Raw genomic sequence first — 26,876 nt, forward strand, 5'->3', positions numbered from 1 at the left:
TTGCAGCACTCCTTCCCAGTTAAATTTAAAATAACTTTGATCAGAAACTATTACCTCTTTGTATCTCATGTCTCTCTGGTAGGTAAAGTGGAATAAGTTGGTCATAGACTAGTTCCTTGTAGATACTTATGAGTATAAAAGAATGCCATGATACCCATGTGGACTGGTTCAAGTGGGATCTCTAAAAGGGGTGTTGAACCTAGAAAGAGTTGCCTCAGATCAGTGCTGAGGCACCTTGGGAGAACAAGCGATGAAGAAAATGTACAGGTATATTGTCCTCTAAACAACCAGTTCTGGGTTCCTCAGGGCAAGTGAAAGAACAAAGCCCATGCTGATGTAATGCAAAATTATTTCTCTTTTTATCAACAAAACAGACTCTAGACTAATTTTAACAAGTATGAACATGAAAAGGCAAACTATTCTGCTACAAAAGGTAAATGGGAGAATTATTTTTCATCCTATACAACAGCTCAGAGGCTTTAACACAATAGTCTTCTCACAATGGTAAAGGATGGCAGAAGAGAATCACTTCCCTGTAGTGCTATTTCTCATGACCACAGTTATAGATGACTGTCAACAAAGCTGTCAGTGCTGCGATACACCAGTACTAGCATGATTATGGTCAAAATGCCTTTGTCTTATTGGTATCAAACCACTCCATGTATATATCTTTGTTTCTTCTCCTGTCATACAGAAGGAAGGAGAACTGAATGCCGTAATCCTCCTCCATCTCAGAAAAGACAATCTCTTAATCAACTTTCTGAATTATCTAGACTTACTCCTGTTCGCTTAGTACAGCATGTTATTAGTGTATTTTACCCTAGGCTAATATTATTACGTGCTCTCAGCCCCAGATCTCCCAGTATCAGTTAGAAAACTTGTGTGCTCGTTTTTTAAAATAACACCTTTAAACACTTAGAGAATGGTATCATATGATACTGCTAAGGATCTGAAAATTAGGAATGCCAATCTTAAATTATTTAATTTTGGGTGGGAAAGGGCTGTTTTGTTTTTTTTTTTTTTTTTTTATGTCAGCTTGAATTCTCTGGTTGCTTTATGTCACTCCGGAACTCTACACACAGTCATAGGATATTGGATGGATCAAGACTGCATGACTCCATGATTTTTCAAAAAACTGCAATAAGTTGCAAATGTGACACTCATCAACTGCTCTATTTGAAAATGGCCACTGCTACTGGGGAGCAAAGCCAAATATGAAAGGACTATGAACAGCAAGTGAGCAGAGTGTAACTACTCACAGCACCCTGCCGTCATAATCCTGGTGGAGAGCAACAGGATTTGGAAGGAGAGTTATAGAGGTGTCTGTAACGGACTTTTGTTCTTTAACTCTAGCTGAAAAAATATAGGTAAAAAACTGCTTTCAATCCACAAGGAAAAAAAATGTTTTTTAATAACCCATGAGCAAGACTTTAAGTGAGCTGTAATACAAACAAAAGATCCCAAGAAGCTGAAGTCTTGATGTCAGTATGATAACATAAAAATCTCAAAATAGAATTTGATTCCTCAGAGAATCCATTTCAGAAGTCCAGAAATGTTCTTCTCTGCTTGCTAATGCTCTCATTTTGGGAATTGCACACATCTGTTTTACACAAAGAGAGTATATACCTGCATAAAGTAAAAATCACAACTTTTCCCATAAGAAGGAAATACAACAGACTAGTAAAAGTGCTAGTAATCAATAATAAACAGTACATATGCAGGGAAACAGATGGACAGACAGACATGAGTAAGAGGAATTACATGATCCCATCAGCTTTACCTGAATACAACCCCTCATAATAAGTCTCAATTGCGATGATAAACGTGCCTGGATTAAACCCAGCAATTTTTCATTCCTTGCTAATGGGGCAAATGTAACTTGGAAGGGGTCTGTATGCAATCACTGGAGGTTTTATTTGTATAACTTTTCTGAAGTTTGACTATGACTATTTTTGATTGCATGTGGGTGGCTGTGGGACGGGCGGACAGCTGGGTGAAAAACTATGACAAAAGGAATCTTGTCCCATTTCCTGCTTGCGCTTCATTCACTAATGAGCACTGCTCTGGGTCATTCTCAAGATTTCTTCATCTGTTGTTGTCTCGTCTGCAAAAGGGGCACCCCAGCAGTGGAGCTGTTGTCAGCTTGTCTTGAGAGTTTATTCTGCTGCCTCTCACCCCTGCAGCTGTGTGGGATTGTAAGTGCCTGGCTGTAAACAACGCCGTATTTCGTGCTTCTTTTTCGATGACTTGAAGGCAAGTCTGAGGCCAGATGTGTTTGCTGGTGTAATCTGTTTCCCATTTCTTGTAATAAATGCACATCTCAACTAATAATAAAGTGAAATTAGGATTTATCTGTTGTCTTTGTCAGTGTGATTTGTGTTGGAAAGAGAATGTTAATAAAACATAATGAAGTCTTCAGTCTCTCCATTCTTCCTGGAGTGCTTGAAACATTCAGTGAACGTATCCCAGAGAGTAAACAACCAGGTTGGTGAATCTGATGCTGTTAGATTCCTGCTGTAGCAACCAATAGCCCGCTTGCTAGTTTGTAGAAAACCTTTTTGCTTCTTTAAGAAACACTGTTTTGCACTAACACTGCCTCATTTATTCTTCTTTTGTCAGATCAGTTCACTTGAAAACGTTTCCTCCTCGTAACAGGTATAGTTTTTTTACTAGGACTCTTTTGTAAAAGGCTTCTACCTGTCTGCAGGCAGGTTTCAGCTATCTCCCGCAGCAAACTGTTCTTTTATCAAGTCCAGTCCCTTGATTACAAATCCCATTAGAGGAGCCACATGAAGACTGCACCTCTCTCCCCATGTCCAGGGTAGCTTTCTGTGAGCTCCAGTAAGCCTCCATCCAGGGAAAAGGAGTACATCACACTAAATTTCATTATATCAAAGAGATGTCTGTTGATTTGCATTGTAAAATGGTATTGAAATAGCTTCCCCCTTCCAAGGAGGTGGAAAGGTGAGGCAGTGGCAGGAGGAATGCTTAGCCTAGCCCCGTCCACCAGTGGCCCACATGACACGTGCTGTTGCAGTGCAACACACAGCTGTGCTCCCCATGATTCTCCCTCTCTTCTTTCCAGTCAGACCATAGCTGTATCCACACCCACTCCTCACATTTATTATAGTGGGACCCCCACTCTCAATTAAAACCCCAGCTCGAGTCTGTCAGAGATACTCTACCAACAAGAAGCAAATCCATTGGGCATGGCTTTGATACCAGACTTCCAATCCTCTGGTATCTGCTACATGGTCTTTTACGTCTTCTGTTAGTTGAAATAATGATTGATTGATTGAAATAGATAGATAGACAGGTAGATAGAGATGGTCATAAAAGCAATTTCTATAAAGAAAGTCATAGTGTTGTCATTTCCCCAAGAAGCCTTTCAGAGAAATGCTCTGAAGTTTCATCCCAAAGGAGGTTTTGCCAAGCCCTCTAGCCCTGGGAGGGAAAGGAAACCCCTTCCACAGTGCTAAGCAGCTCTCATTACAGATGCATCAAACTAGCACCTACTTTTATTCAAGATAATTGTTCCCTGACAGAACTCAGAAGCTCATCTATTGTCTCCAATTGCATTAATGAATCTTAGTTACTCCGTCGGCCTTGCTAGTTCTGTTTGGCAAATGGGCCACCAAAAACCTAAGGAAATGCTATTTTTTTGTGCCTCTTCAGTTTTATTTTAACGTCCAAGTAGAAGAACTGTAACTGCATATGTAAACGTCCATGATGGGCATAACTGAAGACAACTGTTTTAGCTGGCACAGAAGACAAAATTTATTCCATTAAAACCACTCATAATGATATGAGAGAAGCAAAGAAGCCGTTTTAGCTTTTAGGAAACAAATAATTCCTAGGGTTAGCAATTAGGAAATCAAAATACACCCAAAACATTTGTATTTATAAACTGAGTATACTTGCTGTGGCTTGACTAAGATGTGCTAAATGTAATCTTGGATTTTTTTTCTTCAAAGAACCACCACACTTTAAGATGTTAGTAACATAAAAAAACTAAGCATGGACAGAGTCATTCCCCCACTGCTCCATCTGGGTTTTCAGCATTTTACTGTGCTTTCACATCTACTATGTGAAGTAAAGATCAATCTGTTTCCAGAGGGATACTTTGGTGGGTGGTCTGAGTTCATTCTATTATTTAATTTTATTTTCTAGGACATTCAGAGCTTTCTTTCCATTTTCTGTGTTGAACTTAGTGGGTTTACAGAGCCACAATACCAATACCATAATATGGAGTATTTGTTTTATTTCTTCCTATATCCAGCATGGTTTTATACACAAGCTGATCACCTCCAGAACCACAAGAAGCATATCTAATTTGAGCTTGGCCCTAATTCTCCTGCCTTCATTAGTTTTGTATAGCTGATATACTATGACCCCTTGAAGAATACTCCTTACACTTGAACCTCTCAGTAGTTTCATGGGATTCTCCCTATTCTCTTTGTATTCTTATCAAATGCTTTCACTCTGCCAAATCAACATGCCCTCAGATCACTTGCATTAAACAAAACAAGGCTGTTTTCTCTAATTACAGTTCTTGCTCTGTCTACAGGGATGTCGGCAGAGCCTTCACAAAACATGTAATCTGTGAGGCCACTGTATTATAAAAAGTTTGCAAGCAGACTTCTCAAAGTCGTGTCTTACTCACTGGAAAAAGCAAATCTCTTACTTGAGCTATCCATTAGATTTGTGAGTGCAATTGGATTCTGGAATTGTGGAAACAGACTGCATGAAATGTGTGAAAATTTAATTTTGTATCTCACACACCACAGTAAACTGTGAATTAACAAGAAATCAATGCAGGGGTGCACCCTGAATGTTAAGACAAACCTGGTAAGAATTTGTGGGCTGCTTTCATTTTTTGTCCAGAATCAGAATATGCACCCACTTTTTTCAAATACCCCAACAACACAGCATTGTCCCTAATGGGGTATAAAGCTATTTCTCCAGTGTCTCTTGATACATAGAGATGGTACGTGGACTAGACAAAGCAAGAATAAGACTAATGCACATGCAGGCTAAGCAAACTTCTATAATTGCAAGAAATATCTTTAAATCATAACCTGAGCTTAGCTGATGACACAATCATTGCCTGAGTCATGTGAAAACCTGAAACAATGGCTCTGAGCGTGGTAGACTTTGTCATTAATCTGACAGTGTGTCAGTCTCATGAATTAAAGGACAGGGAGAGGAAAGCAGAGATTGTCACTTCAGCAGACAACCCTATGGGTGGAGCAGGAGCAGAAAAGTACAGTAAGCCTGACTCAGTCTCCAGCAGATATATTCCTGATGCTTCAGCAACATGACTGAACTTTACACTCAGGACACCCAGTGCCAGTCACATGCAATAAGGAAATGGCATCTCTTACTGTTCCTGATGGTGAGCAACAATGCAGAGGAGGAATCAAATGAGAGAAACAGCAAAGCAGAGGAACCAGGGTTTAAAACTATGGTTTTAAATCCTCACATGACCTAAATAAATACTAGAACTAACATACCTGATTTGGGGCTGTCATACAAGGGAAGCCTAGTCTTTAGATAAACAGTGTCCGCCCTTAACCTCCTGAACTATCAATTTCCCCTGTCTAATACTGCAGAAATGTTATGTTGTAGTGCCCCGTGCTTCCTCACATTTAAAGTTAGGGTAGCCAAGGGCAACAAAGACTCCTTCCTCTCTAGCCTGATAGCAGAGTTCTTCCTTCCTTTTGTTCATATGAAGAACAAACACAGGGTTGAACAATAACAGTGGATGCTTCATTATGATGCTCTCCTGGGCACCCAGCCCTGGTTAGCATTATCTTACCACTTAGTTTTGTTTTGAAGGAAACCGTGAATGGTCCTTTCAATTGCTGCTGTTTCAAAATCAACATTACCTCTACTTCCTCTGTTTTCAAGTCTCCTTATTTTACCAACAATGCGTGGCATTATGAAAAAAAAAAATTACACAGAATCAATGAACTGAGAAAACTGCCAGTCTAAGAGGCAAGCAATAACAGAAGGCCGTTTAAACTAGCTTTCTCTGAACCAGTTAAGCTACTCATTCTGAGCATTAGGAAAAAAAACAACAACAAAAACCAAAAACAAACAAACAAACAAACAACACACACACAAAAAAAAAAAAAAAAAAAAAAACCAAACCCCAAACCCCAGAAACAAAGCCAAAACAACTTCATCCTTGTCAACTACCGAAGGAAGTGCACATGAGAAACAGTTTAGGTTTGGAATATACTTTATTTGAAAACATCCAGGCATCTGATCACACTTCCTGAAATCAACATCAGCAGCAGACCCCTCCCTGTCACATCTCCTACTTTGTGGTCAAAAAGGCCTTTAGTCATTTAACAAAATCCACATCCTCTGATCCGTAACAGACAGGTGGCAAACCCGATTTACCACAGACTTATCACTTGCGCATTCCTGCAGACTTCTATTTTGCTGGGACAAGTAATTGTTCTGGACAAGTTACTAAATTATCACTCACTTTTCACACTATGGGAAGGATGGGTGAACAAATTTAATGACAATTGTGTAGTCTTCTTTGGACCATCAACCTAGGCATAGTCAAGAAGCTACACTGAAAACAGGTGCTGGTGGACACGGTTGTTCCAGTGATGACTGGGAAGGGGAGCAAAGTGGGGCAGACAGCTTCATCCTCAGCCAAGGCTCTTTTTCTGCAAAGATCTGTCCACAAAAGACACTTAAACAGAGCGTGAGGCAAGTCAGCCTCAATTAGCACCACGCTGTCAGCTGCAGCCCTCAGGTGGGCCAGCTCATTTACTCCCTCTGCCAGAAGAGGACCCCAGTTTGCAGATTCGGTTTGTGTGCTGAAGTTTCCTGTGCCCTTGAGTGACATGGGAGCAAGCAGTATCCTTCCTAAGCCCAGACAGCTGGGACCAGCTGGAGGGATGCCTTTCTCGCCTCATGTTCAGACATAACAATGGAATTTAATTCGTTCTACACTGGAGAAATCAGGAGTTGCTCTGACTTCTGGCCACTGCTTAGGAACCCTTCCTAGGGCCCAGCAAATCTTCCAAGTGAAAATCAAACAGTGCTTCAGGTGGCTGCTTATCCACGCTGCTGCTACAGTAGATGGGAGGCTACGGGACTGTTGTGTAACCACTCATTCCCCAGTCCAACCTAATGCACATTTGAGAGAAAAGGAGGGAGCAAACCTGTTTCTCAAGGAAAATAAAGTATTCTAGATGAATAAAAGTTAGCCCTGTTAAACTCCAATAGAGTGCCATTCAGTATTACTCAGCTGGAAGGGCTGTGGTGGTGAAGCAAGGCCACAAAGTTGTAGGGGAAGGAGGGCTGAAAGGCAAAGACGAAAGAACATACCTTTGAGCTCTGGTGTGCACAGCATGAGGCCCTGCCTCTGTATCAAATACGAAGGTGGCTGGGATCACATTACAGAGCTATCAGAGTTATGCTTTAACCACCCTAATTTAGCGGTTTTGGCTTTTGCTACCACATTAGAACACATTGGCTTGAGTTTCAAAGGTAACAAGCACCTACAGCTCCCACTGACTTCAGTGACAGCTGCAGCTCTAAAAATCAATTTAAGATAGTTTGCATATTGAGAAGAACTGAAAGAAAATAAAAGGCCTATTGTGTGGATACGAAGAGTTTAAACACTGCTGATGGGTGGTATATGAGTCCCTTCCCTTTTCAAATGAATTTCACTTCATGTTTTGTTTGGTTTTCCTGTTGATGCATCCTGCACCCTCCAGAGCTAAGCTGGTGGGATCCCACATACTTTTCCTGGCATGTGGTGTTTAAAATAAGAGACCTCAGCAATCGGATATCCTCAGCATTTCCAGCTATTGAACACAATCATGAGTACTGTGATCCAATTTCAGAGCAGAAAAGAAAAGATATATAGGAATATTCTCCCTGTGCTGGTACGGGGCAGACAAAAGAAAACTAAGCAAACAGGATGTTCTGCTCCTCTGTGAACTTCAGCAAATGGCCACAGCAGACAGGATACAGTCTATAGACTCGCAGCTGCAATCTGTGTGCCTGGCTGCCCAATACCTTCTTCTGGGTAATTCACTCACAGCACAAATACAGCATGAAGAAATTAAAAGGTGTAGTGTGCAGTTCCCCCCTGACATGCCTCAAGACTGAAGTCCTTCATCAAACACAAGCAGCCTGATGGAGGAATGTGATGTTTTCTATATGCTACTAAGCAAAAGAATCTCATCCCTAAGCTTATTCAGAACATCTTCAGGAGTGCAGTGCTTGGTGTTGATGACTCAGGAGATCAGCCTGCCATTCAAAGCTTATTCACTCTGTAGTAAGGCACATCCCAGCTGAGGTCTCCACAACAGCACAGAGCACTCTGAGAAATCACCCTATTGCAGACTGCTTGATAGCACTCTAATAGTCCCACAACATTTTCTATAAAAATCACTCTTCACTTCTCAGCTGCTGTTTCTGGAGAGTGCACCTTCACAGGGCATTGGAATATATGGGAGACTGTTGCTGTGATGGAGAAGCCAGGAAGTTTAAGTGAAAATGAGATTCAGTGGACAATAAAGTGAAATCTTTTGAGCAACAACATCTCTTGCTGAACTGTTAATTGTAGCATGATCTGCCTGTGCTTCTCCTCGCCCATCCAGTCACAGACGCGCTGCCTGCCTCAGCTGAGCCCTAAGGCAGACACTCTCGGGTTATTCAGGTGGCAAACCAAGAAACAACCGGGGCTGATACATCATGCTCTAACAAACTGCTGACTATACTTCTTGCCTCTCATCTCTGTAACCTTTGGTTAACTCAATCCAGCCCTGAAATTTAATCTCACAAATTTTTCAGGGGTCTTCATAGAACTGAATGACAAAGGACCAGATTCTGGCTTCATTACAACATAAACAATGAGGAGAAGTGCTACAACAATCATTAACACTACATTAAGAAGTTCAAATGAAGATTACAGAAAACACAGCTCAGTGTTATTCATTTTAAGGAACGACTGTAATGAGAAGAACCTTCTGAAGTAAAAACCTGTTTGCTGGGGGGGTTTATAGCATGTGTGTCTGTTTCTATGAAAGTGCTATATATTCCTGTTCAATCTTATCAAGAAAGATTTCAGTGTATATGATAAGAATTGAAATTTGTGCTTAGTCCAGTTTTAAAGACAGGGCAAGTCTACACATCAGATGTAGAGATACCTGAGGTTGTTCTAGGTGTGTTAATTCTGAAAACATAGTGTAAGTTTCAAAGAGAAACAGCACTGGGGACAACACAGCAGGAACCCTTTTTGCAAAGGTTATCCCTGTGCTAATAAGCCCCGCCTTCAGGAAAAGTTTTCTAGTTTAGATGAAGTGCTGTTCAAATGTGCCTATCTACACAGGATTGCACCCTGGAGACTTCCAGGCTTAGACTGTAGCTAACTGTTGAATATCCGCACCACTCTCCTCTCCCCAGCACAGGGAACAATAAAGCATCCAGCATTTCTTTTTGGCAACGAGGCTGTACGCTCAGAGATTTTACAAGATTCTAACATGGAGAATACTTACGAGTCCTATAGCTAAAGCAGAGTTGCACCTACTAGCAAGGTTAAGTCGTTTGGGTCACAGTCCTCTATTGCTAACTGTTGTTTTACAAGATAAAGTGACAGTAGTGATGGCTTCACCAAACACGGTAGTCATGAAGCCGGAACAGACATAATCTTTGAGGATAGCAAAAGAAACCTAGTCGTGCCTGTGTGAGAAAGGGAAAAATCACAGTGAGACTTAACTGCCTTTTACTTTCGCAAGCTGCACACAAAAGCATGAGACTTTACTCTGGCTGAAAACCATGTTTTTGGACATTTTTTTGGCTTCCTACTCATGAATGTGTTCACTTAAGAACATCAAGTCCATTTTAGGTACATTTGACCTTATTCTACAAATCTGTAGCTTGAAAGATGTAACATCTTCTACATTAAATCCAGGCAATTACGAGTAGAGTTTTGGTCTTCAATGATAACGTTCAGTTCCCAGAACAACGTACTGTCACAAATCACAGATACTACCTCTAATCAACAGACAACTTCACTCCTTATGATAAAAGCCTTTTGGAAAAAAGGCCATTTGCTTTAGCACTGTGCTGAAAACACAAGGGAGCAGCCCACTTTGATCAGGAATTCATTACAATGAGACTGGTAAGGAGAAGATTTCTCTGAAGTGAGACCATTTTGTCTGAGGAAGCCTATGCCAGCCTTGAAAAGAGGGGAACATCTTTGCAAACAGAGACTTATACTCTTCAGCTTATTGTTTTAACAACAGTGGATTTAAAAAAAAAGAATATTGATTCACTCTTGTGTAAATGGGAACAAATGTGGCACACTGCTTGCACTAAGGCTTTTTCATATTACATTTGGTAAAACTTAAGAAAAAATAAATGCTGACACTTGAGTTGCAATCTAGCAAAGCATTTAGGGACACGTTTGGCTTTCGGTGCAAGAAAGCAGTACTATATCTTCAGTGTTTTTATGTATGTGTTCAGAAATAAACAGATAATTCAATACTTTGTGCTAAACTGGATTTATCCAGCATAATATTCTCCTGCAAGTTAAGTCCACAGCAAAAAGTATGGCCAGAAACTTTACCCATCTGTTGTCTATCTACTATGCCACTAGAAAGATCATGTTTGCAGACAGAAGCATTTCATTTTATTGAAATGACAGAATTTATTTTGTTTCCACTGGATCTAAACCTAAGATGCCTCTAGTCTTCCTTCACAATTAAAGTATTTTCCCTCCACCTCTCTTCATTACCATTTTTAATTGGTTTTGCATCTGTGCTTTGTTCCTCTGGACTCCTTCACTTGACAGACATGGAGTTTGGCTACTCCAGCAAGGCTTTGCCTACCCTGCTGCAGAGCAGGAGAGTGATTCTCACAAAGCCACCTAATGAGGACACCCTCACCCAAGGCAGTGCTGTTCCTGGGTCAGATTTAGTAATCCATTCCCCAAAATACCATGAGCTGGCCGAACAAAAGGACATTTTTGTTGATGTCAGCTACATCTGTATGGGTGATTTTGCTGGCATTGGGATGGTGGGAGTCTTATTTTTTTCACATTCCTTACTGCCAGGATAGACCTAGCCTACAAACCAATCGTGCTTTTTGCTTTCATTATTACGAACCTGTTAGAAATAGCATGAGGCTTTCAGCGTCCTGTGGGGAATACAGCAAAATTGTTCCACCCCACAGAGATCCTAACAATGATCGGTTCATCTTTATCCCTCCAATAGGACCGGAAATCACCAGTGGCACAGCAAATCTGTTACCATCTCAATAGCAATGCACAACCTTATTCCCATTAATCTGTCTTCCATCCATTCACACATCAACTACAACCCTGCTTCATTTTATAGATTATATCCATGTTGCTCCAGACAAAGGTTACTTTATAGTTACAGTTCTTCAATTGAATAAAAGCTTTTGATGCAGTAAATCATTGGCTCTCACTGTTCAAACTCACCCAATACAATACAAATAATGCTGCCCTTTCTTTCAGAATTTCCTTTCTCCCTCACACTACTTACTTCTTTACAAAATAAAATGAGGCACTTTTCAATTGCTTCAGCCATATAAATTAGTTATAACACTTTGGAGATGGTTTGTCATGCTGCACTACAAACCCAGACCCTGTGCTGTTTTGAGATCAAAATGAGCCTCTTTCATTTGTCACAAATGTGATGAAACATAACATACCAAGGTTTCCCTAGATTTAGCTGTTCTTAGATATTATCACTCTTAGTACTGTGAAACTTAAAACTTAAGACACTCTCCTAGGTGCCACATATCTTTTGTTTCTACTTATCAGAAGTTACCTGCCCAATAAAACATTGCAGGCAAGGTGAGCGTGGTTGTGCACACCCAGACACATGTGCAGTGGAAAGGAGGGTGGGAGAAAGGGTGCATTAATCTATTACCTAATCATCCAGTCTTGCTGGCACAAAAATCAAACTCTTCCCTTTAGCAATAGAAGGTATTCTGTACTTTCTTTGAGTAGTGAGGGGAGCCAGTCAACATGAGGCACAAAAGTTTTGAGGTTACATTTGCAGATAGTTATAACTTTCTTTCAAAAGGAAGAATAAAACATAGCAGGATAAATCTTAATGTCAAGTACACTCATGCAAAACAGCAACCATTTAACAGCAACAGTGCATTATTTAGTACTGAAGGTCATAAGAAGAACTGAGGCCAAAAGCTGAAGGCAGGCAGATTCTAAGCTGAAATACAGAACAAGTATTTAGAAGCAAGGTAGCTAAAACTTGAACACCAAGGCAAACCAAGAACTCACATTTCTTTATGTCTTCAAATAAAGTGAATGCCTTTCTAGAAGACATGATTCAGTGTAACGGAAGTTATCAAGTACCTGAAGGAAACATGTATGATATATGGGAGGTCAGTTTGAATTAACTGATTCCACCCATCTTTAAACTCTATGAAACTGAAAATAAATCATTACTCAAAAGCAAGTCCTAGCTCACTAGTAGTATTTGCCTTATTCTTTCAGTGCTTCTGAGCTCTTCCAGTGAAGAGCAACATTCATCACTTGGTTAAAGTATTCAGTGAATAGTCCCAACAGACTTTCCCGTTGGCAACCAGCCTCCATGTTCCCTGTCTTCTTTTGCAGCACCATCCTCTTGGTAACAGAGGATATTTACTTAGGTGAGATGGAGCAAGACTTGCTTCTATCAGTTGCTAATAGCTAGGCTCTGTTGCTAGCTTGTGTTTGTGCCCCAGAATGCTGCTGCTTCTAAAAGCAGACTCAGACAATCATCCAAAGACTACAGTTTAAAACTGGCACCAGTTTATTGAGCCTATCTTGGTTTTGTATATGTGTGTGCGTGGGTAAGTGTCATCTTCTTGTTCAGCTGACCTAACCCAGTATGTGCTACCTTCAGCTTCAATGAGACTACAACTCGGCAAGAACATCCCCAAATCTATTCTGACTGATACAGCAGGTAAAAAATTACCAGATAATGATTTCCAATCCAAACCAGAAATTATATCACTGTCAATGAGAAAAATCATCTTATGACTTGCACCCCTAATCAAGTAGATCTGGAGCTTTTTTAATGTTACTCTTCTTTTTAACAGTATCACTTTAACTAGTATAGTGAATTAGGGAAGCAACAGCAAGTCCTTAAACAAAATACACAAGCAGACAGTAAAACTTCCAATATTTTGCAGTGCTTAGATCCAGGCTTCTGCACCTCTGTTTAAGATCTCTACAAAATTGAGGTCTGCCGTCAGACTGGATTTTGAATTCACAATTCAGGTTCATCAGAGTCACACTGTGCAGCATGGCAGTACATTCCATGACATTGCACTGCAATGTAAAGGCAACTGTGTTTTTCTGGGGGGGTGCTCTCCAGCCCCTCTACAGCACAGAGCGTACTGAAGCCATGAAAGGAGACTGAAAGCTGACTTTCCTTGATAAATCTCCAACTGGCCAATCTTACTTTCCAATCATCAAAATTAATTTTTCTAATCTGCAAGTGGAAATAAAAGAATGAGTGAATAAATAGATTTCTTTCATCTGAACATTTCAAGTTTATAAAAGCAAAGAATTTTTCTCTATGGTACCCTTGGACAGCCTGGAGCTCTTCTCTGACAATAAAAGAGAAGCAGTTCTGCCTTCACTAGGGTCTCCTCTGAACACTTCTGTGCTTGCACTGAGGCCATGAGATGCAAAGATACCAGGGAAACAGAGCAGCGATTTACATTGACAAAGAGGATTTTGATACACTCCTCCAAATGGGGCAGCATTACCATCTTAATAGCCTTTTGCTCTCGGCCCTCTTCCTGAGGACGCTGGAGATTTTTGCGAATGGAGAACAGTTCCGCTTCCCATTTTAAGTGCAACAATAGCAGAAGGGCTCCTTAAACTGCATCAAATAGCAGCCTGTGAAATCCCTAACTAGCCGCACTGCCTCTCCTGCCGTTTTATTATCCTCCAGCCTGCAGAACAAAAGGGGGGGAGCTCCTCCTCATTTTTAGCCTATTCCACACATCCTAATCCCTCAGAGGTGGCAATGGAAATTGCTTGTGGAACTGTTAAATCACACTTTCACTTTGTCTTTCATTCCCCATTCACCCTCGCTAATCAAGGAGTTTCCAGCCACATTTTCCGATATCAATTTGTTTATGGCCTATTGGTTAATGGTCCCAGGATGGGACCCCCTGAGTAAAATGAAAGAATCCTGGGCACTTCAGCCAGCTGCTGCTTCTCGCCAGTTCCCACACCCATCCGCTTGTTCCCATCAGCCACCCTGAATGTGCTCACCTCCTGACACCAACCGAATTAAACAACAAAGCCTGAATGGGAAAGCTGCCTTTGCAATCAGGCTGTGGGACGGATTCCACTTGTTAGCACTACACGATGTCCCTCGAGCAGCAATGCAGGGACACTCCCTTGCTGGCTGACCCATGGACAGTTGCCTTACTGACATCTTACCTTGCATGCAGCTTCCCTTTGGAAAGAAGCAGCAGCTACAGCTCATAAAAACTCTAGCCTCTCTTGCATGAGGCAGCCTGATGCCACTTTCTGCATCTTATCTGAAACAGCCACTTCCAGGTGATTTGCTCAACTTCCTCTTTCCACAGAAATAATGATCATTGAAATGTGGGATGAGAACATGCAGTATTTACTTTGTACAACTCCGTGAGATGGCTCGCATGTAAATGCTTAAAAGTCTCTGTAATATAGTCTGGGGCACATTATCAGGGGAACCATGCCCTTCCTTACTACCCACCTTGGAGAAAAATATCTAAAATGTAAACATAATGGTGTAGTTAGAAAGTAAGAAAAGGATCACACAAAGAAGAGCTTCAAGCTGTCTTCCAAAATGCACAAAGCATGACCGATATCATGACAGCATTTACTTAGAGAAATCCAAACTGGTGTCTCACCTATTTTTAGAAAAATGCTGAATGATGTTTTAAATGTGCACCCCACAAACACACAGGTACAGGGAAAAGAGCAATTGCCTTACTCCTAATACAGTGCTATCCTTCTATCAGAGAGTCTTGCTCCATCGTCATTATGTGTTACCAGGCCCATTTGTTCTTTAAAGGTAGGGTTCAGTCCTTGGAAAGCTGTATTCCTGGCTCACAGAAAAGAACTGAAACAAATAAAGATCTGCTCTGAACAAATGCTCCCCATTTCTGACATGGGAAATCTTTCTTTCCCAAAGTTTCACCACATTAATGCCTGAGGACAAAGCAGGAAACTGTCTGCCTTTTTTTATAATGGCCAGAAACACTTCTGCAACTCAGAAGATATTCGAGATAGAAACTTGTCTTCTGCCCTATACTGAACCAAAACATGTCTAGACCAACTCTTGCAAGCCATCTCAGTTTAAACTAATGAAGATTGATTCTAGTTCCTGTAGCCTTTTTAAAATTGCTGGTACCAAATAAAGCAGATCAAATTCCCAAAATGCCATCTACGAGTACAGTGGGTATAGTATCCAAAGGCTTAGGAAACACCAGATGGACCCCATATTGTTATTATTATGTAGATGTATCAAATGGAAGCAAAAATGCACCATGAAACATTTTGTTTCTTTTCTTTTCCTACATTATGTATCACCAGAGATGTAAGCATATTCAGTCATTAGTAAACGTAAATATGTCATGGGTCTTGTACAGATTGTTTGAAGGTGAGAAATGGGCAATCAGAAGGAAGAGAAGTGTTCACATACCTTAAAATATTCGTAGTGCTTTATGAGATCAGTGATTCTCAACCACTGGAGCCTGAGAAACAGTGACACTCACTTTTCTTAATGTCATGGCTACATATCAGAGTGTACCCTCTGAACAAAAAGTGACAGGCACTGACTATTTTTATTTAGTCTGCTAAACTGATGCAGCAATTAGGAGTCAGGATGCACATCAACAGACAACAACTCAACAGAATTGATCTATGAGTGTCCGTCTAAAAGTAAAGACATTAAAGGAAGATTTATTGGGATAAATGGGGAGAAGAAGGGAAGAGCTGAACTTCCCTTTTTGCTGTAGTCTGAAAATACGTAATTTAGGACATGGCCACAGGAACCCTAGTTCCCTGCCCTGATGGTAGTAATATCCAGCTTTTCAGCACACTACCTCATATCCTAGAGAATCTGAGGATTATTTAAGACCATGGGGCATTAGCATTAAAATGATCACAAAAATAAAGAACAGGTATTAATTTCCTGTATTTTTACTGATGTCGAGCCATTTGCTAAAGAAGAACCATTTATTAGAGCAGGTTATTAATGATAGATGGTTATGTTTCTCCTGGAGAAACTTATCCCATAGGAGCAGTGTTGCCAGAACCATTTTACTTTACCTTGAAGGAAAACAGGGAGCCTTGATTATTAATTTCAGGGCCCATTCTTAGATCCATGGGAATATGCAACAACTAATTTTGTATAATCCAAGACAAAACAGTGAACACAGCAGAAGGCTGCCCTTGCCAACCAGACTGTTTAAATGTGTGGGTTTTTAATTAGATATAAACAACACCATTTACAACAATAGTTGCTGTTATCTACATTCAACCTGCTTAAAATACAATTGAAAAGGCAAAACAGACAATGCTCTGGTCTTACCTTGAAGAACCAAGCCTGATTTCTCAATGGTGTAGAAAAAAGAGGAGAACGGAGCAACAGGGGATTTAGCCACCAGGAGCTGGAAAACAAACAAGTAATATATAAGTGCACATCTTGGTAACATACTCATCAGAGCTCAAATCTGTAGAATAATCTCACTGGATTTAACTTCCAGAAGTGGTAAAGCATACTGGAGAAATAACAATGTAGTTATTGATCCAGCCCTGTCATTTCTAAGCAGCTGAGGTCTTCTCATATGCATGCTGCAATTTTAAAAGGATTCACAGGTCCTAAAAAAACACCATCATGAAAGCAGCAAGTTTTGCTTGTCTTATTGGCATCCTGTTAAGCTTAATCATTCCTGCTGGTTCAGGCAGTTGCACTCAGATAGAGACAATTTTGAGCAAAACTGCAACTGCCACTGTGTAATGCAATTTTAATTGCCATTTGCCATTCCACAGATGTGCCCCCTTGGCTTCTCTGAGAACTCCACTCGTTTTCTTCCTCTGGCCCCTGGAATCTGTGTGGTCCACCCATGGGTCACCACACCAGGGACAGTAACATGCTGTTGCAAGTATCTGGATGTCCTTTTTTGCAAAAGGGGTAATGACTGAGTCAAGCTTTATTCAAGGATCTTGTCCTTGGAGTATTAAAATAGGATCTGGACTTCCCTCAGGGTGTATAGTGCAACCGAATTTTGCTCGGTATTTGTGTGTGCTGGCTCTCCATGGTCAGGCCAGAAAGATCCCAAGCTCACTGGCTCCACTACGGAGAAACCATCCTCTGTGGAAGATCAGCTGCTGCAAAGCTCTGGAGACAAAGAAATGGGCTTGTTGGCAGGGTAATGGACATGGAACCCACAGTGGCAAGCTCACAGAAATGTGCCAGGCTTTATTGCATGAATTTTTCTCATTGCTGAGGACTGCTCCCTCACAGCTTGCTTCAAAATAACCTCCATTCTGCCACCTACATGAAAGTGACATTTTAATGATAAATTTAGTAAGACAGTAATCAGCACCAGCACTGGTCTAATGGTCCCCATGTGGGCCCTGGAGAAGACACCGACAGCAGTGGCTGAAGCAGAGAGCGTGCTGCTGAACAAAGCTGAAACGCGTTTCTCTGCTTACCTCTTCAACAGCTAGAAAAGGCCAGAAACTGGAAACCAGCCCTCCTGGCGGCGGCCATGCACTCTGGACGAGCCTTCCCACCCTCCCGGGCCCTGAGGCCAGGGTTTGGGCAGGCGGTCCCCCTCGGCCCGCGCCGCTGCTCTGCCGAGGCCTGCTCCAGGCAGAGCAGCATCGCAGAGCCCGAGCCCTGACCGCCCGGGACGCAGAGCCGCCCCGCCGACGTCCTCTCCTTCAGCGCCCTGATTTCACCCACCCCGGGCGTGCGTGAGGCCGGCCGAGCAGCGGCACGCTGTGGAACCACCACGCACCTCGGTGCCTCGTTTCCAAAGCCCTGACAGACACTACACCCTCGCAGCCCGAGACAGGCAGCTCTCTGTCAGATACAGCCAAATACAGAATTTCTTAGAACTACAGACAGTAACAACCTTATTTTTAGAGGTGTGAGGCACGACAGATCGTGCTGATTTCAAACAGAGTAAAAAACCCGCATTGTTTCCAAAGGTCATGCCCTAATTTTGCCAAACATTCAAGCACTTGTAAGGGTCACTGAATATGAATTTCAGTTGGTGGTGCCTAATGATCAGCAGGGAAACAGTGAGCAGGTTTTCTAAAAGCCAGGAGAGACTACAGAAAAACAAAGAAGTTAATGCTCACCGAAACTGCTCACATGTCACTGAAAAGTCAGACAGCATTGAATCAATTCAATAGACACACAGGACTGGAATATTCATTCCTAAGTGTAAGATGAATAATATCAAGCACCAGAAGTTTGAGCTCTGCGGTGTCCTTACATAACCAGATGTTTTGGCAGCAAATTCTGCTGCAGAATCAAGGCTTGTGTGACTTTCCTATAGCAATTTAAATGCTAAGGATGTCTGTATAGTAGGTAGGTTTCATTTGAATTTGTATGTGATCTGCAGACATGATCAAGCTTAGAGGTCCTGCAACTCTTTCTCATCTGATTCTGATACAGCCTGAAGAAACAAAATCCTCATATCTGGTGCTTCAAACATAACCATTATTACCCACAGCTAGCTAATGTCTTTATGGTTTTCAGAATTTAAACCAAACATAGTCTCCCTTCTTCAGACAGCAAAAAATAAAGGCAGGCACATGAAGACCACAAATACAGCTGGAGAACATCAGACCAGTCCAAATGTCAATGTTTTCCTTTCAGTCATATGAAGCTGGCAAAACCACCCCAGGATGCGATACAACCTTTGTGAACTAGTCCAAGTAGGAAAACTGCTGTGGCAGCACTTTCCCCTCTTCCATGTTAATTACCGTACTCTCTGGAATGAACTTCTGGAGAAAGGAGGGGCACGTCACATCCCGCACCCGTGACGCACCTTGATAAAACCCGAATTCCCTTCCCCGTCGTTATCCCCAGAGCCAGCACTTCCCACTGACGCGGCAGGAGGGGGACCCTGCCAGGAAGAACACAGAGTGTCTCCTGGTGCTTCCCACACCCCCTCAGCTCTGAGAACATCAGGGAGAGGATGGGGTGGAAAAACTCTGCAAATGTTCAGCTGCAGTCTCCCACAACAGCTGGATGTTTAATCGGAAAGGCCCAAAGTGAAACAGTTACAAATCTGATGTCTAAGGTCAAATTTTTGGCATTCTCTGCAGTACTATGCACATAAATACTAACCTACATATGCATGTGCACTAGGCACAGTTGTACGTGCAAACGGATAGACATTCAAATAACCCTATGTACATTCTGTTACTGCATTTTTATGCAGTTACAATATGTGTATAACTAAGTATAGAAATGAAAAAATATAATAAATCACAACCTTTCAGCAGCACATCACAGGGCCCCTCTGAAAGGCTGCTGCTGCATAGTTACATATGAGGCTTAGAATTAGCTTCATTTTTAGTGAAATGCCAACAGCTCAGAATATTCAAAGGTATTGTTTTATTCTGAATGTTTGCTTACTGAGAAAAATAACCTTTAAAGTATGATTGTGTGTTTCACAGCCAAATACAGTACATAGATTTTTTTTTTTTTTGTAACACCAAACTTTACACTAACATCACTTTTTTTTTTTTTTTAAATAAGTATGTATTTAGATTTGTGTTTCAACCAAAGAGAAAAAACTATAAAAGATCATTGCAAACCATGCTGTAGTTGAAACAGTGAACACTGAGTAGGTTCCTATGCATACACAAGGAACTTGTAAAACATAGAAGGAAATACATATCAAAAAAAGAAGGTTATGTTTTGGAGGCCAAGAAGTGGAAGTATAAATTGAGGATTACCAAAAATCAACGTAATGTTGATCCTGGAGAGATTATTAACAATATGAAAAAGGAAATAAAAATTAGAGTTATAATGAAATTACATTAGGATAGTGATTATATATTCTAGATATGAGTGAAGAAATAATCAGTTATCAACAAGCAAGACCATGATGAAAAAGAAGAAAAGGCAGATAATGGGAATTATCTGTATCGTACAGATATAGAAATAACAACAGAGTGGAAAGAAAATTCCAGGAGCTTAGTGCATTCAGTAGAAAATAGATAATCTCTATCAAAAAAACCACTGTAAGAATCAGCATGTGAATTTAGGTCTGATAGCTAGTATTTGTCATACATCTATGAAATTGAAGATGATGCAACATAGCTGAGAAGCAGCAAACATAGTCCTCAAAGGGAAGAGAAAAAACCATTTAAAATGGTGAGTTGAGGCGTGTAATCTAATTTCAGTACCATGCAGGTCTTTAGAAGAAATTTTGAAGGGAAGAATAACTAAAGACTTGGAGAATGGGATAAAATGAAACATGGATGTCATGCCAGACATATCTGACATCCTCCTTTGAATATTTTAGAAATCTGAAATAAATTTGGTCTCATCTATTTGGATCTCTGCAAAGCTTTTAACACAGCTAAATGAGAATTGATAATGAAGAAAAGAAGGATAAGCACAGAAGCTGTAAAACAAAAGGGGAAACAGTCAGTTATTGAAAAGAAAACATTTCCCAGATAAGCTTCTGTGCTTGTGTGTACAGAATGGAGTGCTCATCTGAGAGGCCACTAGAATTTAGCTCAATGAATATAGCAAACATGAAGGTTGATTGTTGTCTGTTTGTTCAAGTGAAAGGGGAGAGGGGAAACAGAGAATGGAGCAGGAAGAAAGAGAAGAGCTTCTCAAACTGACAACACTGGCACAAGAACAAACGTGAGGCCATGAAGACATTTTGGCTGGAAATTTTAAAGTTTATAACCATCAGTAAAGTGAGATTCTGGAAGAGCCTTTGAGTTAAAGAGGCAAAGCTAAAAAAAATACATTTTCTTTTAGGATTCAGATTAAAATATTTATGAAAGGGCTATGAAACAGTGCCTGGGATGCACTCCATGACCTATGAAGACTCCTCAAGTCCTATGGGCATCCTGAGAAGCAACGAAGCCCTGCCAACTCATCTTTTATGCTGATGGAACTGAGAGTTGGAACAATACATACTAACAATGTCCCTTGATGGTCCATATGCAACTAAGGATCTTTGTGGTTAATCAACCAAGAAAAAGTTGCTGGTTTTCAGATACAGAATTTATAATTTAAAGTCTTCTCATCTCTCTCTCTTGTGGAGCACCTGCTCCTCTACCTGAAATTCCAAGCAGCCACTTGAGGATGTGGAGAACACAAGGGGACTTCCAGGATAACTCAGAAGCAGACAGCTCAGGCAGAGCAGGCATCCCCAAAACTCACATATATTTAACTATATGTCTTGTTCCAATTCTAAATCAGTCTTGGCCAAAAACCAGAGAGATTACGAAAAGGTTTATTATCTGAACCTGGACCTGAATCAGAATTCCTTATTAACAAGCTGAAACAGAAACCTCTTGCCACAATCTTACTTTCCCAAACTTAAGATTAAAAACCTAAATTTTCAGTCCAACATAACAGATTTCCTCGGTTACTTTTTCGCTTCAGGAAAAAAAAGGAAAATACAACTCCACTAATGGTCTCGATGTCTGTAAAAGAATTTATTGTTTTGTTTCCTAACCAGATAAGAGAAAGACACATCTTTTATGATAAGTAGTATTCAATTAAGGAATCAAAGATGAAATCCAGGCCTTACCAGAAATGTTTTCCTATTGACACTTCAGTGCAGTCAAAATTGCACTAAAAGGAATATACATTTTGAGATGAGAAAATAATAATGGTAAATAATAGTCTAAAGAAGTTAACAAGCATTTACATTACAAAAAATATTTTTTAACTGAATAGAAAACAGACATGGAAAAATTATTAAATGGTGTGGAGTCTTTCTAGTTCATCCTATCCACAATGCTTCTGGAATGCTATCCATGAGATTCTGGAATGGAATATAAAATCCAGATGCAGTTATTCTTACGCTGCTGCCCTACTAAAGTACGAATGATAGAGATGGATGAGAGAAGTAAAAATCAAAGCTATTTTAAGTTTTGCAAAGTCCTAACTTTACAAAATGGTAAAATTTTAGTTTATTTATTTTCTAGCATCATATGCCCTTGTCAGGAGGTTTGTAATATTTATTTATTATTTGACAACAATGTAGAATAAACATTAAACAACTGAAAAATTATTTCTGCCATAAAGCATGTTAAGAACACAAAGGTAATATGGAAAAGGAGATATATCACCTTGATGAAAAGTGAATAGAAACTGGATAGATGCCATTCGATTAGATAAAGGAAGACAAATGGGAGACAGGGAGAGCAGCTGAGAAACAAAAGGCTTAGAGAGAATTGATGATGACAGCAGCAAAATTGTACATTAAAGTTTGTTTTTTAATTAGGGAAAGCATTTTTATTAATACAGTTTATTGTTTATAACCTTTATGGAAGAGATGAATCACAAAAATTGATTGCAGAAGCCCAGCAGAAAATACTAATTATTGGGACAATATCCCCTGCCAATATCATGGAAAGTGATGAATTGGAAAATGTATTGGACGGACTTTCAGAAGTAGTCTGATAACCAGAAATCAAGCCAGTGTCCTGCCAAAAAAAAAGTAAAGAACATGAAGGGGACAGAGTCTTATATCTAATTAGTTATCAAAATGCTGGGATGATAAACTAACAAACAGTGAAATTATAAGATGATTTTGACTGAGCTATAAGCTCTCACATGGTAAAAAAAATACAATTTCATAATGGAAAACTAATGATTTTAACAAAAGTAATGGACTAAGATATTTTAATGGAGTATTTGAGAAAATCAGCTGTATTAACAATTAATACATCATTTCCATTTAGACTGGAAAGACATCCAGTTTCTTCCCCATATTTTACTGAGACTATTACAAGAAATTGGTTCTCAGCAATGACTAAGGAACATGACTGAAACCATTTGAAGCCTCTTTTAAAGTATGTCAGCTGCTTCTTATCAGTGAACAGATTATTTTTTGTTTTGTTTTGTTCTGTGTTAAGTTTTTCCTTAGATTTCCTTTTCTACTAGATTTACCTTATCTCATCTTTTGTACTGACAAAATGTGTATACGTGCACTAAGGACTGAATGAATAACAAAACCACATTTACAGCCAATATGTATTTTGGAATTCAGATCTACTGACCAAATATGTGAGATCTGTGAGTCTGGCTCTCACTGTGCTTGCTGCCCTTAGTGAAACAGCACTGGCTTGCTAGGAGTTTTTGCTAATTCATATTGTCTATTTGCAGTAAACAGTTGTTGCTAACTGTTGCTAATAGGTGGTGCATTTCAGAAGTCATCTTCAGTTACATGCATTCACTTGGAAGAGCATAGCTGAGAACTGAGAAGAAAATTTACACCACTGACAATGTCATTCAACAGGCAAAAGACTATCTCTCAAGGTTCGGTTAGACTCATGTACTAGTAAAATCAGTGCTAAGCTAAACAAATCTTTCCCCTAATTGTGCCAAATTGTCTGGGTGGACAATCTTTGCGCCAGAATTTCCCTTCTTATTGTAGATTAGAAGGGTTGTTTTTTCAGCTGCAACAGAGCCCAGGAAAAAGCCAGTAAGGAAAACAACTAAGTTGATTTTGCATCAGATATCCCAGCAGACCTCATAACTGTTTTTTTCTGCCCTCCCTTCTGGTTCTTCTTGAGCCCTATGTGCAGGAATCTGATATATTCTAGAAACGAAAGCGGCAGTCCTTATTCTGTAGGTCGTTTGCTTCTGAGCAGGAGCTGTGACCCATTTCCCAGGGCCAGCTCTCTTTCCCAGTCCCACAGGTCACGCTGCCTCCAGCCCACCAGAAAGGTGCCCGAGGAGAGAACCAAGCGTTCCCTAAGAGGCACTAACACCACAGTGAGTGGCATCAAGGCTTCACACAGCAGTACACCAGTTGTCCCCTGCTCCCTCTTCACACTGAAGCATCCTTTACAAGGATGGATAAAAACTGGTTGTGCTTCGTGCCATGCTTCACCAAACACTAGTGCTTGTTAGACCTGGGAGCTCTCTGAAGCTTCCCTCTCACAACAGGTTTTGATTTACCTTGGGAGGTAATGGTTCCTTCTTGCAGAAATAAAAAGTGACCCTAGTAACGTTTCCAGAGTTCTGGTGAAAAAAAAATGCAGCTTAGGTATCCTGCAATCATTTACTAAGGTTGCAGGATATACCTATAAAAAATTTACTGATCTCCCACCACAAATGATTCTTGGAATAACATTATGCTTGTATATGGTACTTTATCTGTAGATTTTAAAAAGACCTTACAAGAGTAAGGCAAAAATAACCCCATTATGCATTCAGGTAAATTGAAGTTCAGAAATTTAATGCATTCCTGAAGATTGTATAGCTGTTATCAATACCAAAATCTGAATAAGACATTATCAAGTCACATTGCCTTCACAAGCAAATCACTGTAGGGTTTGTTTGACTTTATCAGGGACTTGTGTTTTCTTACAGAAATTAATATCCCCTGCTTTGTATCTCCCTCCAAGCTCCATTGCAAGGAAAAGCTCTCTACGCACAGCTTTTCCCCTTTCAAGAAGGAGAAAGCTCGGCCACCCAGCAGTACTGTCTGCACCTGTATGCCTGTTGTCAGTAGAAAAAGCTGCAGGATGGGCAGGCTGTGTAATGACTGGGAATAAAGGGGAAAAACAGACAGGTTGAGAGAAAAGGAGATATATGCAGTCATCCTTCAGCCTCTCTAATCATCTAGACCCCACACATATATTCTCTTACCAAGTAAAAACAAACTTGGTGGATTGACACAGGGAAAGCTTAAGATGGCTTGAGCACTAGAGAGCAAACAATGAGGTGGGGATACAATCATGCCCCAGTACTGGGAGATGTGGATGTACCTTTGTACATGAAAAAAAAAAAAAATCACAATTTGGATTAAAATTATTTTCTCAGGAAACTATCATTTCATTTGTGCCATGCACAGCACCTAAGAGATGTGGTTCCCTGAAGTCCAGTTTTTTGAAAAGGCTTTCATCAAGGCCAGGTTAATGGGCCGCAACTCAATAAAACTCTTTATAGAGCAATTTAAATGGATTGTATCTCTCCTTCCCCCTCAAGAAAATCCTGTCCAGAGGAAACTGTTTAGGAACGGGTTTCCTTTCTACTACTTTATAGAAAAGCAACAATAGCAGCTAGAGACACTTTATGAGGGGCATTCCATAAACCCAAACCAATTAGTGCAGAAAAATAGGCAAGCAGGCAGAGTTTGTGTGTACATTCTAAAAATGTCTATTAGCACACATCTGGAAACAACAGCAAAATGAACAGACTCAAAAAGCAGTTGACCATTCTGCTGTTGTCTCACCCTCTGAAATGTAGCAGCACATCTGTTTATTTTCTTTTAGTGCAATGCATACAAATTCCATATATTAAACAACATTGCTAAGACTGCAAAGCCAAGAACTCCCTGTCTTTCATCCTAAGAAAAAGCAGGAGGGAGAAATGCAGATGCATTTAAGACAGTGTTGCAGGGGAAACAGCAACAGAGGACACTGATCTGAGTAAGAAAATTAATGAAGGGAAAGCCTTCAAAAGTATGAGGGAAAATATGAGTTGGATTCAGCATGGGATAAAGATTTCTTTTCAAATAAATCTCAATCCTGAAATATTAACATGACATTTATATTAAGAATTGTAAATTAATATCAAAGAGATCAAACCTTGTCAGTCAAATTCTGACAAATTACCTTTGATTATAAAAGTCAGTGCTAGTGGGAAGTAGAGATTCTGAAATATTTAAAACAAGTCCCCAGAAATCAGGAACCTATGTGATATTAGCCAAATTTCAGATAAATCACTTCTTGTCTGTTTCTTGTATCCTACTGTTACCTTTTAGGGTAAGGTCCGATGTTCTTCTGGGTAAGCCTGGGCAGATCACTCACCTTTCCTCACTGTGGTCCACTCTGACTTCAGAAGTACTTAATTAATATTCATTGATTTTACATCGCTGTATTTCTTATATGAGATTATTTAGGCTGCTTACATCTCTAAGCTCTGACATGTTTACGCTAAGCATATGCTCTAATTTAACTACCAATAATTTTATTATTTATGCTACAGATTCATCTTAAAGAAGTACCAGGAATTCCTTACATGACCTTAAGGATGGGAGATGGTGGTCTTGCGCACGGTGATAATGTGTGGTAACTTGAGAATAAAAGTAAGGAAATAAGGCTGCTGATTACTTATCCAGTGTCAAGACTAGAAGTGCAAGTGAGGTAGAAGTATTTTATACTATTTTTGACTTGCTTTTCCTGAATCAGCCATTTCATCCCAGGCAGGCCTTGTTTGCTGGTGTTCTGGCTGTACCCTTTATTATCATACAAGGCTATAACAGTAATCAGTGACTGCACTAGCTTTATGCAACCACAAATTCTTCCCCAAGCAGAGGCCAACTGAGTTTCTCAGGTATCAGAGAGAGGTGGACAGATGCTTGAAAAGCTGGCCTAAAGAGACGACATGCAAGGAAGCTGAGAGAAGCTGAGATTCTGCTTTGCAACACCAGACGCAACAGGGACATTCACGAGCACCAGTGTCCGAGCTCCAAACTCACAATGTCTTAATGATGGCAGTAGATACTCTGAATGGCTAGGGACAAAATGGGACTTTTTACAACAGAGGGGAAAAAAAAAAAAAAAAAAAAGCTCTCAAAGCAGTTTGTTAGTGCAGTTCTTCCTATAGTAATGAATAACAGTC

At 40.2% G+C, this 26,876-nt stretch overlaps 1 protein-coding gene across 10 annotated transcripts in view; it reads right to left on the reverse strand.

Moving 5' to 3' along the window:
• RAD51B (RAD51 paralog B) overlaps nt 1–26,876 on the reverse strand; it is a 448,074-nt gene that overhangs the window by 158,100 nt on the left and 263,098 nt on the right. For all 10 annotated transcript variants that reach the window (XR_004405956.2, XR_004405957.2, XM_042790959.1 and 7 more), the window contains one exon: nt 16,611–16,689. Coding sequence is in view for 6 of the 10 variants with exons in the window: in XM_042790959.1 (XP_042646893.1) it covers nt 16,611–16,689 (79 nt within the window). In the remaining 4 variants the exon portion in view is untranslated. Of the gene's footprint in view, nt 1–16,610; nt 16,690–26,876 lie in introns of those variants that run through there.

The sequence above is a fragment of the Tyto alba genome, unplaced genomic scaffold (assembly GCF_018691265.1).
Source record: "Tyto alba isolate M040663 unplaced genomic scaffold, T.alba_DEE_v4.0 Super-Scaffold_18, whole genome shotgun sequence".
Classification (NCBI taxonomy): domain Eukaryota; kingdom Metazoa; phylum Chordata; class Aves; order Strigiformes; family Tytonidae; genus Tyto; species Tyto alba.